Consider the following 18,684-nt stretch of genomic DNA (forward strand, 5'->3'; position numbering starts at 1 on the left):
ACTGCGATTAGGGGACAATTTTGAAATTTGACTCGCCTTAACTACATATGATGGTTGTGAATGTTAAGAATGTCAATATATTTGTTGTTTCAGTCAATATTCTATATTTTATGTGTTATTACAAAGAAAAAAAAAGACTACGTTATTAAACCATTAAAAATGCTGTAACTATTTGTATACGTTTTTAAAAAGTTACATTAAATTTTTTTAATGAGAATTTATTTGACAAATTACTAGAAATTTTTACTGTAAAGAAGCATCTTTATATACTTCACTTTTTGTTTTGTTTTTTCCTCATAATGTTAAATATAAGGCTTTTCAACATAGGAAATATCAAGAGGGTGTTCTTGTTGTCTTTAAAAAGTTCCTTTTGTAATAATTGAAGACTGTTTCAAAGCACAAAAATGAAGTTTCTTGTAGAGAATCATCGAATTTGTATTTAACTGTCATGCAATTATTATAAATTGATTAAACTGAAGCATCTACAGGCTGTTTGTTCATATTTAACATCTGAGAAGTAATACAGCAAGTAAAATGAGTCATAGACCTATTATCGAGTGAACGATGCCTGTTTTCGGAAGAATCATACACATACGCATATTGTAGTACTCAAAACAACGCATTTAAAATGAGTGAAAGTGGCCATAAAAGGTTTGATTTCAGAATCTTTTCCTTCCGGTGCCACATAAGGAGACGAGGGAGGTGGTGGTGGGAAATAATAATAATTGCATTCATGTTTTTCAAAAGTCTGAGTAGGAAAATGTAAAAGCTTATTATGACCTACCTCCCTTGCAAAAATCACAGACGATGCTAGAGCAACAGTTTTTAATTCGATGGGATTCACTTAAATATAAAATACAGAAGTTTGTTTCTTTGACATAATTATATTTTTCCTTATGAGTCTTCTGTTGAAATTTTATGCTATTCGATAGATCATGCAATTTATTTCACAAAGAACAATAGTTTATTCTTTATTAGAATTAAATAAGAACGATTTCGATTTTTTAATGGCAAGGCATCAATGTTCGATACTGTAACCTTATAATTTTGAACCAACCAATTACAAGGAGAGGAAAACCACGAAAACTTCCCGCGGTTAACCTGACATCTAAAGGGTCTCTAACCATGGAATCATCTAACTCTAAGGATATATTACGTCAGCACTGTGGTCAGTGAGAGCAGAATTCGTTACGATCAGTTATCGATGTGATTCGAACCCGGTTCATCTCATTAGAACGCTCTATCCCTTGAGCCACCACGATTCTATCATTGAGATTTCGTGAGAGTTTCATTCTCTTCTAAGTATCAATATTTTTATGTCTTTTTTTTTCAATATTTTATTTTAATTACTTTAAAGGCTAGGCTTTCTGCTGATATTGCTCCTTACTCCTTAGTTTATTTCGTAGTGTCAAGTAATGTCATCTAACCTTATTGTCACGTTTGAATATGCTTGCACTCAATCTCTCGAGTCATATATGGTTCTGCTTTTTGACATTTATACATTTTAGGGTAACTGCTTATTAATTTTTTATAAAAGCTCCTTTTGAATCACAGTGTAATAGGGCGTGTATTTAAATAATTCATTCTTTATTTTTTTTTTAAAGGAAATAAAAGCTTCCATTATGGTGGCGACCAACTACATCCAACAGATACATTAACGAAAAAAGAGAATGAATCGTTAATGATTGCTGGATTGTGAATTAGCTTCCGATGGACCCTAATTTGTGCATTAAATCACGTATTTAATTACAAGCATTTTCTCGTTCGTTTTATGATTTTTTTTGCATTTTCCCCTCTCTTCGTTTCAAGCCATTTTACTTTGCATAAGAATAGTAACGCCTACTGTCAATTCAAACTCAAGAGGGCGAACTGAACCAACGCCTCCGATAACTGAAAGCCTCCACACGGTTTTTTATAGGTTGTTCGATCTTTATACCTACCCAGGGCATTTAACTTCAGTGAAATTGAACTCCCCGAGCGCTAGTATCTCTCTAAGGGTATTTTACAAACCTTTCGTTGTTTTTTATAATTTCATATACTTTAAATTTTTTAAAATATATTGGTGACTATTTTAAAATGAAATTTGGAAATTGAAATGCAATCAAAATATCCGATAACGAGAAAATACTTTTATTTTACACTAAATTTTTTTTCTTTTGCATTTTGAATGTTTGTTATCTGTTGTTAAATGACTACAATTTTCTTGAATTAAGAATTTTTTCTCAATTTCCACTTTTTATGGACACATTTATAAATCTTTATATGCTAGAAAAATTAACGCCTACTTTCTACTAGATGATTTATTTACACGAAAAATCTAAGCTTATAGTGGTTAACTTTTTTAATTCAGATTGAACTTACTTATTCATAAATCATCACGATTGACTTCTTCATAGAAAATAGGCGCTTCTTTAAAAGCAGTAGTTCAATGATTCAAAGTCGAAAGTAACAAATTTTTAAAACACAAAATTTAAACTTTTACATGATAGCCGTATATACAATCCATACATCCAAAAGTTAAACCTTCTTCCATAGTTCAAAAATTTAATTTATTCAACCATTAAAATAAAATGATAATAGTTTCTATAGAATTTTCAATTAATATATGGAATCCAATTATACTTTGTTTACTTTAAAAAAATTCGCTTACACACTTCTCCAATTTGAGGTATATTTTAATCCTTAACTTACATGGGTCGTTGTACCTTATGTGGTTGTTCATTTAACAATAATTTTAATAAGGAATGGGGTGTCTGGTATTCATTTAACACGTTGAATGCCATGGGGGTCACCGGTGACCGGCGAAGCCAAGATTATTCGAAACACATAATTAGAGTAAATTTTTCATTTTTTAAATTATTATCGTTACTAAAATGATTTCAAGAAATTAATACAATATAGAACACACAAAAATAGTTTTATTTATATGCAAGAGATGCCAACTTGCTCTGGACATCGATTAAATATTTTCAAGTGGTAGTTTATTAATTTCGATCCTCGGTTTAATAAATTCTATTTTGTAGATTTTTATCCGCCACTATTTTTAAACAGATCGTAGGCTTATATAATTCACCAATTTTTTCAGATATGTCCACTGCAATAGAAAACTATATACAGCAAATCCAGAATGAAATAGCAGATGCTTTTAAAAACGCTTCTACAGCAACCAAGTGTATTGCCCATCATTACAGATTACCACCTGAAATAAAGAATATAATAAGATTAAGGAACTCGCACAGGAAATGGTACCAAAGAACTTACGACCCAGCACACCTGGACGCAATAAAACAACTCAATAACCAGATTAAAAAACACAGTAAAAAATATAAAAAACAACTGTGGCAGGCAAAAATCGCCTCCCTCTGCACTACCAACAACTCTATATGGAAAATGGCCAAGAAACTGAAAATAACTCCTCAAATAGACAGACCAATAAATGGACCATCAGGCGCAGCTTACACAATATCAGAAAAAATCGAAATATTCGCAGATTCACTTCAAAATCAATTTTCACCAAATATCAACTCTGGCCAAAATCATCACAATATCATCACAGAAGAAGTTAATAATTTTCAAACTGAACACCTCATCCCAGAAACAATAAATTCAACCAATAATCAAGAAGTTAGCTGCATCATACAAAAACTGAAAAACAATAAAGCTCCAGGTGAGGACGGGATAAAGAACAAGATGATAAAACTATTACCAAACAACTACATCTGCAAAATTACGCATACTTTTAATGTCTGCCTTGCTCATAATTACTACCCACAAATCTGGAAAAACGCATCAGTCATTCTATTTCTCAAGAAAAATAAGAACCCAAGCTGCCCTGAGAGTTATCGCCCAATCAGTCAACTTAACATACTTGGAAAAATATACGAAAAAATCATCTACAATAGAATAAAACCACTTCTTACAGTCCTCCCCGACGAACAGTATGGATTCCGACAAAAACTAGATACCACCAAACAGTTACTCCGAATAATAGACTATACTGGCAGAGCAATCATAAATAAAGAAACAATAGCCTTCCTGATGATCGACATATCCAAAGCATTTGATAAAGTATGGCACACTGGTGCAATATATATACTCATACAGCTGAATTTTCCACCCGGCATAATCAAACTCCTATCCCTCTATCTTTCTAATAGAACATTTCAAATCACCATCAAAATCAAAAAATCCACAAAGAGAAACATCGCAGCCGGAGTACCATAGGGCAGCATTCTGGGACCGATATTATACATATTATACACTTATGATTTTCCTATAAACAAAGCCGATTATAACAGCATAACAGCCTATTACGCAGACGATACTGGTATTATTATTAAATCCAGAAACCCGAATCATGCTCTTCAAAAACTACAAGACCATATAGACGAAATAGAAGACTGGTGCCTAAAATGGAAAACTGCACTAAATGCTGGAAAATCACAAATATTAATTATACAAAAAAGAAGAATTAAAATACTTCCACAACTTCAACCAAAAATGTTCAACATGCCAATACCAATAGTTAAAAAAGCAAATTATCTTGGCCTTATAATCAATAGCAAACTCACCTGGAATGATCACATCAAAAGCACAATAGATAAAGCAAATGCAGCAATAATAGCCATACAACCATTAATATATAATCAGAATATGTCACTAAAACTAAAGAAGCTACTATATACAGCAATGATCCGCCCTATGCCTCACCTGCCTGGACAATGATACCTCAACATCTACTGAAGAAATTAAACCAATGCCAAAACAAGATCCTTAGAAAAATAACCTGTGCAAGATGGTTCATCCGGAATACCAATATACATGTAGACCTCAAATTACCAACTCTATCACAGCATATATACAAGCTAAGCGCAGATTTTTTCGATAAAGCCATAGAATGTAAAACAGCAAATTTTAATGAAATCTTTAAATTTGAAAATTATATCAAAGATAAAAACTACAGACCAATAGCTGCACATTTCACCTCCGACGCCTCATATCATAGCTATCAAAACAAATAATTTCATCAACCTTTCTGAAAATAACGTTTACTCATGCTGATATAATTCTGAACAACTCCAAAATCAAACAAACACAGTTTAGAGCAAGCTGCTCAATTTATTTTTGATTCCTTTTTAGTTATTCAAGCAAAGAGCTTGAAACATTCATAAAAGCAACTCCATTGCCTGCTTACCTCATTGCTCAACCAAAACTGTTCTAAAATTCCAGATGAATGGGATAGGGGCCGCTTCGCGACCCAGGTGCCCAATAGAATCAAAACACTAGGACTAGGACAGATATGTCCACAAGCATGATTAAAATAAGTTTAAGTGCCGCAAGGAAGCACCTCCAGGATCCGTCACTCCAGCCTTAGGCAACCGACCATCCGACAGGATTAGGACAGATATGCCATGCTAAACCTTTTAAAAACAAGCAAAATCTGTCTAATATTTGCAATTTAGTTTGTAGTTATTTACTGTTTATCCAGACGGGCAAGCCATGTAAAATTAGTGTGGCATTCAATCTTTTAGATTTTCCGAACCATTTGCATAAGAAATACACACTTTCCCTGATTGATGGTGTTGCTATCGGTAGGATTGTCTTAGCTTTGATTTAACACGTTCACGCTAGGGTTACCCACCGGTGGGTCATGTTAGATTGTCTCATCGGGCGGCGCACCGGAGTAAAAACTGGTAACAAATAAATTTCAATATTTTGTTTTTTTTCCCGGGAATAATGAAAATCCATAATTACCAATTGTTTTTAACGGATAAAATTTTTATATTGTATTGTTTCTTCGTCATGACAAATTTGCGGAATGAAAGACCCGTGCAGCGTTCTCTCGACCTCAACGAGAAATTCAATCTACGTAAGACAGAAAAGGAACGCGGTGAGTTTTTCGACAATTTCTTTGATCCATTTTCTGAAAATGATATAATTGATATTATGATTGAACAATCAGAAAAGAAACTGAAATGGCAGCAGGAAAATAGCAAACCACCATATATGGAGGAATATAAACTTATCGCCTTAAGGAAGAAAAGGAAAGAACTTTGTCCTGTGGAACCCGTGGAAACGACCATGTCCATAGAAACTGTAAAGACAGTACAAACAGTAACGCTTACGGAGTCTGCAGTAACAGTTCCTTTCTGTGAGCCACAACTGGAAAATACTCAAATCGAGCTCACGGCAGACAAGCGCGTAGAAAAGGAGCCTGTCTCCCTGCTTCTTCTCCCAAAAGACTGAAAAAGAAAAGGAGGAAAAGCCATAGCACCGGCAATACCCAGGAGCCTTCAACAACTTGCCCTGAAACTACTTCAGAGACAACTCACTCTAACCCTGAATCGATGGAGCCGTCTCCACCTGCCAAACCCACTTTCCTCCCGAGAAAACTTAAGTTTCTCGTGCGGGGACTTAATGTAGACCACCGGACCGATGATCTTCGGAGAGATATTTACGAAAATGGTCGACAACCCTTCAAAATTGAGCAACTGAGAAAGAGGTGTGGTGACGGATACAAGCCCCTCCCCCTTTTTCTAGTGCTACTGAAAGATTCCCCAGAACATCTGGACTTAATTAACACAAAGTTTCTTCTATCTCATCCTGTCCAAATAGAGAGATTTCATGGAGGGCGTTACCCCATACAATGTTACAAATGTCAAAAATTTGGACACACTCAAAAATCATGTTCAAATGAGCCAGCATGCATGAAATGCGCAGGAGCGCATTTCACTTACCAATGTATGAAGCCTCTCTCCCTTCCTGCCAGGTGCATAAACATCCAAGGCGATTACCCTGCCTGTTTTACGGGCTGTGGTGCTAGGCCGAAAAGATACCAGCGCACCTTCACGAGGAAACCTCAAGATGCCCCCAGCAATGTAGCTAGATTCCTGAACATTCTCAAAGAACTCCAGGAACTGTTGAATGACGAGAAAATAGTCGCTCTACTCATCTCCTTGCTCCCAACCTAAAAGATGTAGATATGGAGCCCCACCATCATGCCTGCTACACCTCCCATGATTCCGTTCTTCATTTTTACCTCATTTCCGGTTCTATTCCGAGCCTACATCACATCTTTCCTATGTATGTTCCCGTCATGGGATATTTCAAGATGAATGGGAAAAGAGCCATTTAGGCCTCAGATGCCCAGTTCTACAACAACAGAGAACGAACGAACCATGATAAATTTCCTTACAGTTAATTGTTATTGTTGAGAATAGATTAACTCCTCACGAATATTATCTAATATTGAAATAGCTTTTCTACCAGTATTTTCTCTTTTCCGTCCCGCTTTTAGACGCAACGCCCGCCGTGCATTTACACACAAATTACATGCATTTCCCCCTCCTTTCGTTTCTACACTTTTAACTTTATATAAGAATAGTAACGCCTACTTTCACCATTAGGGTCTGCTCAGGGGGGCGAACTGAATACCGTTCTACACGTCGAATTGAATTGATAGACGGCACATGATAATGATCTTTACGAGCGATTACGTCCGGCCGACGTTAACCCTTTCGCGCCGACTGTCACAAATACGTGCCAGCATAAAACCGTATCAACCGGGGTAAAAAGATAAAACTGGTAATCAAAGTAATTCTTTAGCAGTTTATATGTGGGCGGAGTTATAATTGTTTGAGTAATTTAATTCACCATTACTTTGTTCTAAATAAAACTATTTAGTTATACTTTGAACTAACATTGATTATATACATGTTTAAACTAACAATAATTAAAGTAAAAGCAAAGTAAGTCTGTCAAATTAGAAACGACTACATTTAAGTTACCGTTTTTTACTTAATTACATCCTGATTCTGATTTTGTACGAATGCTTTTCTGAATCACCCGTCCCCAAGGGGTTAATAGTCAAAAATGAAATCCCTACTCGTGGGAGGGAGTCGGTTTTAACCAAGTTTTTTTTCTTTATTTCTATTTAATAATTTATTATTAATTTTATTACAGTCGCAAGATATATAACTACATTATTTTCAAAAATACTTTTTTGGCTAATATTTCAAAAAATTTAATACACATATAAGAAATGGCTGTTTAATAGAATGCAGTAATTTATATTACTGATTTTTAGAAAGGCACTAATTTTAAAAAAAATTATATCAGTGCTGCTTAGATAAAAATTTTATAAGACCTGAATTTGAATGAATGTAAATACTGTGACTGTAGACTGTATTTTGTTTGGTTCTGTTACAAATGTAGCATTTAATTAATGATCATTCCTATGCAATTGTTTAGTCAGAATTAAAGCCTTTATTTGTGCGATCGTCATAACGCAGTTATTTAACTGCAGATTAAGGTCTTAAAATTGTGAATTTTTGCGAAATGCTACTTTTTAATGCATAGCAAAGCATTTTGATTCAATAAACTCAATGATCAATTAAAATTAATTTTTTTTTAAATTAGCTACTAAATAAGAATATTTTTTTAAGAAACTAGTGAAAGAATATTGTCTTTTTTAACAAATATTAATTTAAAAACCCCAAAAAAAAATTTCTTCTTTTTTTTCAGAAAATTTGACTTTTTGAAATTTTTGGATATAGAGGGCCAGCGTAAATGTCAACTTTAAATTATTTAATATAGGACAAAATATAAAGATTTCCATGATTTGAGCATCGTTTGCTGACCAGAGAAAGCTGTTACACCAGTTTAGAGAGGTGAATTTTTTTCCGTTTGGGTCGAAAAGTCTCCGACTCTGAATGTTTTTGATATAATTTTGCAAAAATGAGTGCAGTTATCGCTTCTCGGCCTTTTGGCTAAGATCAAAGTGTAGTATCTGTTCTTATCAGCTTAATCTGTGAATGCTGCATTAGGTTGTGGTTGGAGGTTATATTGATTTGGACGGTTACCCCCTTATTCCGATTTTCTTCGATGAGAAGACACGGATTGGATGCGTATTGAACTGCAAATCCATTTTCGTTATTTTCTATGAGGAAACGCGGAACTGGTACGTATTGCACACCACGTACCAGCTAGGGCTTCCCCTCTTTTGGGCGCTGTTTCGGCAGTCTGCCTCTCCCCTGCTCCGTCCAGCAAAAACTGTGGAACACAGTGGCGCTAGGAAACTTTTCATCCTTTTTTATGTTTTTTTCCGATTTTTTTTCGGCATGATCCAGTAAGGAGCAAGAGTAAAGGGCGCCCGCAAGTAAGTCGACCCTTCGTTCCGCCAAAGCTGCTTGCCACAAAACTGTTTCCTAAACTCTCTCTGATCTCTCTCCCTGCTCCCATGGCAGCTTAGTAGTTCCTCTACTAAGTATGGGGGAGATCCCTCTCTTAAATCATTGTGCTGAGCTCGTTTTCCGACTGGAAGTGGGTAAACCCCTTGGATGGTCTCGCAGCCATGCTGGATTCGCTGCTGGCAGAGTATCCCTCTGCTCAGGAGCGAAGACTTCGGCTGGGAGCACAAGGCCCCACAAACAGGTCTAGTCGGACGGTAGGACTTTAATTAATTCCCCAGTTTATTAATGTTTAACTTTCAATACTTACCATCGTCCTCAGTTGGTTTAACTTTTAACTTTAATTTTGTTTGGTTACCACTATACCTATTAATTTTTTCTTCCCCAATTTTGGTCTTTATCATTTTTATTCCCCATTTCATTAGTGTCCAACTTCTTTATATTCCACTATCACTTGGGTTAATTATGTTTTTGACTTCTGCTGTTTACCACCTGATTAATCTTATTTTTTCTCCAATGTTGTTGCTATGATCATCTTATTGATTCCTTAACTAATTATTAATGTTATCACCCTTTCCTGTTATATTTATTTATTTATTTTTTTTTTAAAATTTATTTTATTTAAACTTCCTCCGCTGATTAAATTCAAAAATCTTCCTCTGGGAGTTGGAAGGATGAGATGGCCTCGTGTTATCTCCTTCCTGAAGAATTGAATCAGCCCTTCTTAATATTTTGTTTTTTTATTTATTTTTATGTTTTTATTTAAGTTAAATTATCTTTACTTAAACTTCCTCCGCTGATTTAATTCAAATATCTTCCTTTGGGAGTTGGAAGGATGAGATGGCCTCGTGTTATCTCCTTCCTGAAGAACTATGTCAGCCCTCCTCATACTTAGGTTCTTCTTTCCTTTCGGTTAATTATTATTTCTATTTTTTTTTTGTTTGATATATCTTGCTTATTATGTTTTTACTTCTCTTACAAGGGTTGTTTCTCCAATTTGATTGATTCACTCACTAACTTAATTTTTATTTCAGCTTGGGTTGCACTAATCTTAATTCTGTTTCAGCTTCAACAGGTTACTTGTTTATTATGTGATCCAATTACTCCCCTATCTGTTAGGTTCCTTTTTTTTTTCGAGTTGTAATTTTGCTTTTTTAATTTTTTAGTGAACACCTCTGAACCCCTCCGCGAATGAGTTGACAGGATCAACACGAATTCCACATAATTTGTGCCTGTCTGGAAGAGGTGAGCCAGTTTTCACCAGAGGTGACAAAGGGGGTGTATTGGGCTCACTTAGATAAACAGAGACGTTCGTTCTCAATCCTTCTAGTGGGTTGTTTCCAATACATCTCTTGAGGTCACCCCCGTTTTTAATTCCTTTTTTATGTTTTAATCTTTTTGTATACCAGCCACCAATTCCTCGTGAACGTGGTTGCATTAATCTCCTAAGAGATTAGGAGACTATGCTATAGGTACCGATTTTTCGATGGAACCAGCCATTAGTACTTCGGGAATTTGGAAGACATGGTTTGCCCAGTCTTTTCTGGTTCCATTTTTCTTAGGCATAGGTAATTTAATAATTCATTCCCCTCCCCCCTTTTATTTTTGTTTTTTTATTCTTTTATGTTTTGTTTATCTTTTTGTTTCTTATTTTTTATTTGGATCACATCACCTTCTTGTTGGTTTTGATTACCCCTTTTCGAGCTTCTAATTTAACTTTTTAATGTTTTAGTGAACACCTCTGAATCCCTCCGCGTATGAGTTGACAGGATCAACACGAATTCCACATAATTTGTGCCTGTCTGGAAGAGGTGAGCCAGTTTTTGCCAGAGGTGACAAAGGGGATGTATTGGGCTCACTTAGATAAACAGAGACGTTCGTTCTCAATCCTTCTAGTGGGTTGTTTCCAATACATCTCTTGAGGTCACCCCCGTTTTTAATTCCTTTTTTATGTTTTAATCTTTTTGTATACCAGCCACCAATTCCTCGTGAACGTGGTTGCATTAATCTCTTAAGAGATTAGGAGATTATGCTATAGGTACCGATTTTTCGATGGAACCAGCCATTAGTACTTCGGGAATTTGGAAGACATGGCTTGCCCAGTCTTTTCTGGTTCCATATTTCTTTTTGTTAGGGACTTTCCAACCCATTTTTATTTTATCTATTTTTTTATTTTTTTTATTTTTTTTTTTTATTTATTTTTTTTTTTTTTATTTAAATCAAACCAACAAGTATTTAGTTCTCTACTATCATTTGGTTATATCTTCAGCACTACTTACACCAATTATCCCTCCTACTGTCCTATTGCCACACTCTGATGAGGGTTTCTCCCCCTGCTTATTATTTCGTTCTCATACATTCTTTTGGTCACTGATATTTTCAACTTGTCTCCACTGTGATACTGCTTAATCATGGACAGCAACAGTTTTACGACTACCATTAACGAGCTGCTTGCTCATCGACCGAATGCAAACAAGGGCATCCTCTTCTGCTGCACTTTTTGCGAGCACCGATGCGACTCGCACAGACTCATTTCACTGCACTTGTATAATCATCACCTTAAGGCCGTGGTCGACCTGTGTAGGCAGCATAAGTTTGCTCCCCCACTGTGCCATGCTGCGAGCTTCGTCGCACCTTCTTTTTGCTTCAGTAAGCGAAAGAAAATTCCCAAGCCCACAGTGCCCAGGTCCCCTGTTCTGACAGACTGTGCTAGTTCTTCATCTGTTCTGACATCGGTTACCTTTGAGGGTAGTGATTCTGATCCCTGCGTGGCCGACGTCCTCTCTGAGCACGGCAGCCCCACTTATTCGGCTGTTTTTTCTTCTGACGACTGCCTCAGTCCCACTATGAGTACCACTGCTCCGACTAATCCTGTACTGCTGACCTTTTCTGGCTGCTTGTCTAATCCAGACATCTCTACCTCCCCCATTAGGGCAAGCTGCCCTCCACCCGCAATGGTACAGCATTCACCGGCGGACGATCCCATAAGCATGGAGGTACCTGCCAACGACAGCGCCCCCAACTTATTCATGGTAGACGATCCCCCTAACTATATAGAGGATGTACCTACCAGTGATGCTGTGACTACTGCACTCCCTGCTACAACTCGCTTGGTTGATGATCCCACCCATCAGGTGGATGTTCCAACCAACGAGAACAGCCTGTCTAACCTCAGCGACGTACGGATTGACCACTTCCTCGTCGAGCAGCTTGACAAGTTCCAGGAAGCAGCCACCATCAACAAGGTCATTGCAGAACTGCAATCCATCAGGGCTAGCAAACCACCACGCAGTACTGATGAGATGATCACCATCCCTCCTGGGGTCATCAAATGTTACATCTGCGAGGCACCCTGCAGCGACTTTGGGCTACTTGAGGTCCACCTCGCCGCCCACCTGCTTCCCCTTGATGTGATCACCGAATATATGGCCATCTTCGAGGAGGACTTGCGTGACATTTACAGTGACCAGCTCTCCACCATCCCAGTCAGCTGCCATCACTGCACGAGGCTGTTCAAGAATCATGGCTCCCTCGCTAACCACCTACTCGAGGTTGGAATTAACGGCACTGCATTTGATGATGTGCTACCCACGCACAAGCTCGAACGATGTCTGTCGCCTCCAGTCCTGGTTACGCCTAGTGGTCCTGCCTCCACCTCCTCGTGCCCATCTCCGCCAACACTTAGGCCCTTCAAGGGTGGTCAACCCAAGCTCATCGATTTGGACGTCGACTTTCCACCATTGCCACCAGCCGCTGTTAAGAGGTTCGGATGTCAGCAATGCGGGGTCAGTTTCCTCTCTCTCAGGGACCTAGAGACGCACCTGGATGTTACTCACATTTTGACAACATCCAACTCCTCACCTACTCTGGATCGTAGGACTGACCAGTGCCTTAACAAACCATCCACGAGTGGCCTTAACACCGTCCGCCACTCAGGGGACGACTTCCTGTTTCCAGGCGAACAACGCAGGATCCACAAGGCTAGACCGCTTCTGTTTAACAGCAAGGTGGACGAGGTCGACTTGGTGGGTGACACGTGCGGCCATAGTAATAAGGTAAGTGACAACACTACTCCTCCCAGGCCACGCACGAAACATACCAATCCAAGGAGGAAGAAGACGACTGGCAGAAAGGTAAGTGCTGATAACCACACTACCACTTCCTCCCCTAGTACAGGTCACACAACCGGCATACCTGACAACAACCCTACCAATACAAGCGCACCTTCCACCTTGAGGAATAAGAATTGCCCGAAGAGCTCATGCTTCGAGGATGGTGTCCTCCACTGGGTCTTCCCAATAAGATCCCCTACTCCCTGCGTCATCGATGGTTGTAGGGCTACGTACAAGACGGGCAGATGGTATCACAACACCGGATCCATCAAAAAACACTTGAAGACTGCCCACGACCTCACCATCGTGAAGACTAGCAACTGGTGTGGCAAATGCCGCAAATTGATACTTGCCAGAACACCCTCGGTGCATTCCTGCTTTCAAGAGTCTGCCTTCGTCCTCAGGGACCCTGGTGCGCACAATTTTAAGTGCAAATGTTGCAATGAGGCGTTCATGTCCAAGCGAGGGTTACTCAACCACGAGACTGCCCATGCAAGAAGCGTGGCCAAGGCTGAGGTACAACCTATTAGTAAGCCAAACATCAAGCCCCGCAAGCACCAACCCACTCTGAACAACGGTCCCAACCCGAACACCACATATGCCACCGTGGTGAGGAACAGGTTCGAGGTGCTTCAGACTCAAGAGCAACCGATGCTGGGTGACGTAGCTGCTACCTCCACCACACAAGTGTCAATCATGGACAATATCGATCGCAGCTCTCTAAACAATACCACCAAGCACAAGTCGAGTAGGCAACCTAAGACTGCTACCTCCAGGATTTCCAAGGATACGGAGAGGCAGGTAAAGAAAGGTAAGTCCACCTCCGCTGCACCAGCTCGCATTCCACCTAGACGAGCAGGTCCTGGAAACGAACGGAATAAGGTAAGCACAATCCCTACTCCTATTCCTTGTCAATCCAGGTTACCGGACGAACCACCTACGTCGGCTAATCATGACACACAAGACTCCTTGACTCCCTCTGCACTCGACATAGACGAGGGTACGGACATCATTGTTGACTCCTACGACATCCAACATGATGAGGTTGCGCAGATGGACGACTTCTTGCTGAAGGACTACCTTCCGAAGTTCGTTGCCATCTCCACGCTCGACTCCGCGGATAGATGGACTCAGTTCACTTGTGAACTCGAGGATATGATTATTTCCGGGAGAGAGCACATGAAGGTCCCTCATCCCGACGACTCACCTACATTACCCAGGACCCACCACCACCAGGATGATAACAACCCAAACGCAGAGGCCACGAGGATACAGAAGGCTTACAGAAGAAACAAGAGGAGGTGCATGAGGGACATCTCCGGCATCCCATCTGCCACTTGCCCCATCCCGAAGAGCACCATCGAAGACTTCTTTGAAGAGAGCCTTAGCCATAAAGATGCTGATGACTCTGCTTTCCTGGGCACGTCCTTTGCAGAAGATCCTGTGAATATGGAGCCGTTCACGGAGGAGGAGGTGTATAGGCGCCTGAGGCGCTTCAACAATACGGCTCCTGGGCCCGACAAGCTGACTTTTCAGCATTGGAAGGCCCTGGATCCTGAGTGCAAGTTGCTGACGGTAATATTCAACATCTGCCTTGCAAACCGCCAAATCCCGAGTGAGTGGAAGTCCTCCCGAGTTGTGCTCATCCCCAAAAAGGGTGACTCAAGTGATATCTCCGACTGGCGACCAATCTCCCTGTCGTCCACCATTTATAAGGTGTACACGGGATGCCTGTGCGACAGGTTCATGACTTGGCTGACGTCCTACGACGTGCTTAGTCACTGCCAGAAGGGATTCATGCCCTATGATGGGGTCTTCGAACACAACTTCGTGGTCCAGAAGTTCCTGCGAGATTCCAGACTCAACAGAACTGAAGCTTGTGTGGGCTCCTTGGACCTCGCCAATGCCTTCGGTTCTGTACCACACGACACTATCGTCAACGCTCTAGACTTCTATGGTGCCGGTGAGTTATTCTCGTCTGTCATAAAGGACATATACACTGACTCCTACGTCACCATCAACACGTTGGATGGACCAACCAAAAAGATCAAGGTTTCATCCGGAGTCAAGCAAGGCGACCCCATCAGCGGACCATTGTTCAATTTAGCTATTGATCCGTTGGTGAGGAGCCTGCAAAGGCGAGCCTCACCGGAGGAGGTTCTTATGCAAGCTGCCGAGGACCTGACCCAACATCGTCAGGAGAACCCCACTGACTTAGACGACTCGCTTGATGACTTTGACATCACACAAGCAGCAATCTCCAGGATGCAAGGCCCTCACGAGTCCAACAACAACCCTATTGTGACCAACCCAAGACATCACGTCCTTGCCTATGCTGACGACATCAACTTCCTAGCGGAGTCCCCTGATGAACTCCAGGACCAGCTTGACCGTGCCAACAACATCTGCCAGCAGCTCGGACTGGTCATCAAGGCTCCCAAGTGCTTCAGCATACACCTTTCAGGTAAGAGGCCAGTTGGTATTAGAGATACTTTATTTTACATCAACAATAATCCAATTCGGGCTCTAGCCGAAAGCGAGGAGAAGGAGTTCCTGGGCAACCCTGTGGGATTCAGACTTCTACCGGCCAACTCTACCATCAACAAGTACCTTGATCTGGCCAAGAACATCCTTGAGTCGAAGCTTGCTCCCTGGCAAAGGCTCAACGCGATCAAGACCTTCCTCTTCCCGGCCATGATGTTCGACATGAGAGCGGGGAAGCATCCAAAGTCATCATGGAAGCAGGTCGACAACTATATCAGGAAATACGTCAAGGAGACCCTCAACCTTCCACCAAACGCGAGCAACCACTATTTGTACGGTGACAGATCGGCTGGCATGATGGGTATCCCTCACTGTGCCACTGATTCTGACATTGCCATGGTGGACTCGGCGTTCAAGCTCCTGACCTCCCCCGACCACAACATCAGTCAGCTCGCATGGAAGGACATCTCGGCTCTGGTTGCCAGACGGTACAAGCTTCAGGAGGTCTCCCCGGAGGATGTGTGCAAGTACCTGTCAGAAAATAAGCGGCGGGAGGATGCTGGTTCAACCAATCCGATTTCCTCTATCTGGACCAACTGCAGGAAGGCTTCGTGTCGCCTTGGCGTGACATGGAAACTGAATGCGGGAGATCTGATTCTGGAACTTGGTAGGGCGATCCTGGCGCCCAATGATCGTCGCCAGGTTTTCAAGAAGTTTAGACGTGAAGAGCGGACGAAGATCTCATTGGACCTGACCAACAACTATAAGGACCAGGGAAAGGTGCTGGGTGTAGTTGCTGAGTCACCCGCTAGCTCTCACTTTGTGGATGACGGTCTATACACCAGGTTCTGTGACTGGCGATTCATTCATAGAGCAAGGCTCAATCTCGTGCCACTGAATGCAGTCAGGAGGTATGTGGAGCAGGGTAACCGTAGTGGAAATCACAGCACTCTGTGCAGGAGGTGCCACAAGTTCCCTGAAACACTGCCTCATGTCCTTAACCACTGCATGAAGTACTCGAGACTGATGCAGCTCCGCCACAACAACATCGTGGACAGGGTGAAGAATGCTGCCCTGTATAAGGACAGATTCAACGTCCTGTATGAAAATCAAGTGGTCCCGAACTGTGGTGGTAAACGACCTGACCTGGTGGTAGCAAGAGGTGACAAGGCCTACATCATTGATGTAACCATCCCGTTTGAGAACCAGAAGGACTCCTTTCGTGCCGCCAGACAAAGGAAGATCGACGCTTACAAGGACGTGGAACAGGAACTGAGGAAGACCTACAAATCAGTCGAAACAAATGCAATTATTGTGGGTTCACTTGGCTCCTGGGACACACTCAACAACCCTGTCCTTCAGCTGTTTGCCTCCAGAAGATACATTAAGAAGATGGCAAAGTTATGCGTCAGCGACACCATCCGCACTTCCAGAAACATCTACGTGGAGCATCTCACAGGGAAGCCCCAACAGTAAGTACATCTTTACTAGTCCTCCTATTACCATCTTTTCTCGCTGCCTTACTGTTATTGTTATTATATATTTTTGTATGCTCTGCCCTCCCCGTAATTGTGGGGTTGTAGTACTGTAATTTTAGTGTATGATATGTGCTGCTAGGATCAATAAAGGCTACGCCCCGCGTTGATTTTTGGGTACCCCAGTAAACGTGTTAGTTTTTTATAGATATTTAAACTTCCTATCTTTCATTCCCCCTGCTACAATTGTATACACACCATTCAGCGATAATCCAAATAGATCTGGATGGTCTGGTTATCCATGATAATATAGGTTCCTGTGCAATTGTACCAGCTATCCTTAATTTGTTATTTTTGCTATCCTATCAATAGTAGTTATTGACTCTGTCAATGTCTTCTATTTGTTAATTGATCATACCATAAGACTAGCTTATGCTTTAACGTCTGCCTAACCTATCCTAACCTTAACGTAATTTTAGCTATTTTCTTTGCTGTTATTTTTTAGTACCTCGCCTATGATTAGGAAACTCCTATGAGGCACCTCCCCCACCCAAAAATCTGTTCTTATCAGCTTAATCTGTGAATGCTGCATTAGGTTGTGGTTGGAGGTTATATTGATTTGGACGGTTACCCCCTTATTCCGATTTTCTTCGATGAGAAGACACGGATTGGATGCGTATTGAACTGCAAATCCATTTTCGTTATTTTCTATGAGGAAACGCGGAACTGGTACGTATTGCACACCACGTACCAGCTAGGGCTTCCCCTCTTTTGGGCGCTGTTTCGGCAGTCTGCCTCTCCCCTGCTCCGTCCAGCAAAAACTGTGGAACACAGTGGCGCTAGGAAACTTTTCATCCTTTTTTATGTTTTTTTCCGATTTTTTTTCGGCATGATCCAGTAAGGAGCAAGAGTAAAGGGCGCCCGCAAGTAAGTCGACCCTTCGTTCCGCCAAAGCTGCTTGCCACAAAACTGTTTCCTAAACTCTCTCTGATCTCTCTCCCTGCTCCCATGGCAGCTTAGTAGTTCCTCTACTAAGTATGGGGGAGATCCCTCTCTTAAATCATTGTGCTGAGCTCGTTTTCCGACTGGAAGTGGGTAAACCCCTTGGATGGTCTCGCAGCCATGCTGGATTCGCTGCTGGCAGAGTATCCCTCTGCTCAGGAGCGAAGACTTCGGCTGGGAGCACAAGGCCCCACAAACAGGTCTAGTCGGACGGTAGGACTTTAATTAATTCCCCAGTTTATTAATGTTTAACTTTCAATACTTACCATCGTCCTCAGTTGGTTTAACTTTTAACTTTAATTTTGTTTGGTTACCACTATACCTATTAATTTTTTCTTCCCCAATTTTGGTCTTTATCATTTTTATTCCCCATTTCATTAGTGTCCAACTTCTTTATATTCCACTATCACTTGGGTTAATTAT

General features: G+C 40.7%; 2 protein-coding genes and 1 non-coding gene across 3 annotated transcripts in view; 2 read left to right on the top strand and 1 right to left on the bottom strand.

Annotated features, from left to right (window-relative positions):
* LOC107449244 (uncharacterized) overlaps nt 1-18,684 on the bottom strand; it is a 121,996-nt gene that overhangs the window by 63,805 nt on the left and 39,507 nt on the right. The gene's annotated exons all lie outside the window — the stretch shown is intronic.
* Nucleotides 8,749-8,866, top strand: LOC147808711 (U2 spliceosomal RNA). The gene has a single exon (XR_015434397.1). It is a non-coding gene; the product is annotated as a U2 spliceosomal RNA (small nuclear RNA).
* Nucleotides 11,600-17,824, top strand: LOC147808712 (uncharacterized). The gene has a single exon (XM_087165045.1). It carries the CDS (start codon nt 11,600-11,602, stop codon nt 17,258-17,260), a length of 5,661 nt encoding a protein of 1,886 aa, XP_087021171.1. The 3' UTR covers nt 17,261-17,824.

This window comes from Parasteatoda tepidariorum, chromosome 5 (genome assembly GCF_982258835.1).
Source record: "Parasteatoda tepidariorum strain Cologne lab strain chromosome 5, Ptep-v5.0, whole genome shotgun sequence".
Classification (NCBI taxonomy): domain Eukaryota; kingdom Metazoa; phylum Arthropoda; class Arachnida; order Araneae; family Theridiidae; genus Parasteatoda; species Parasteatoda tepidariorum.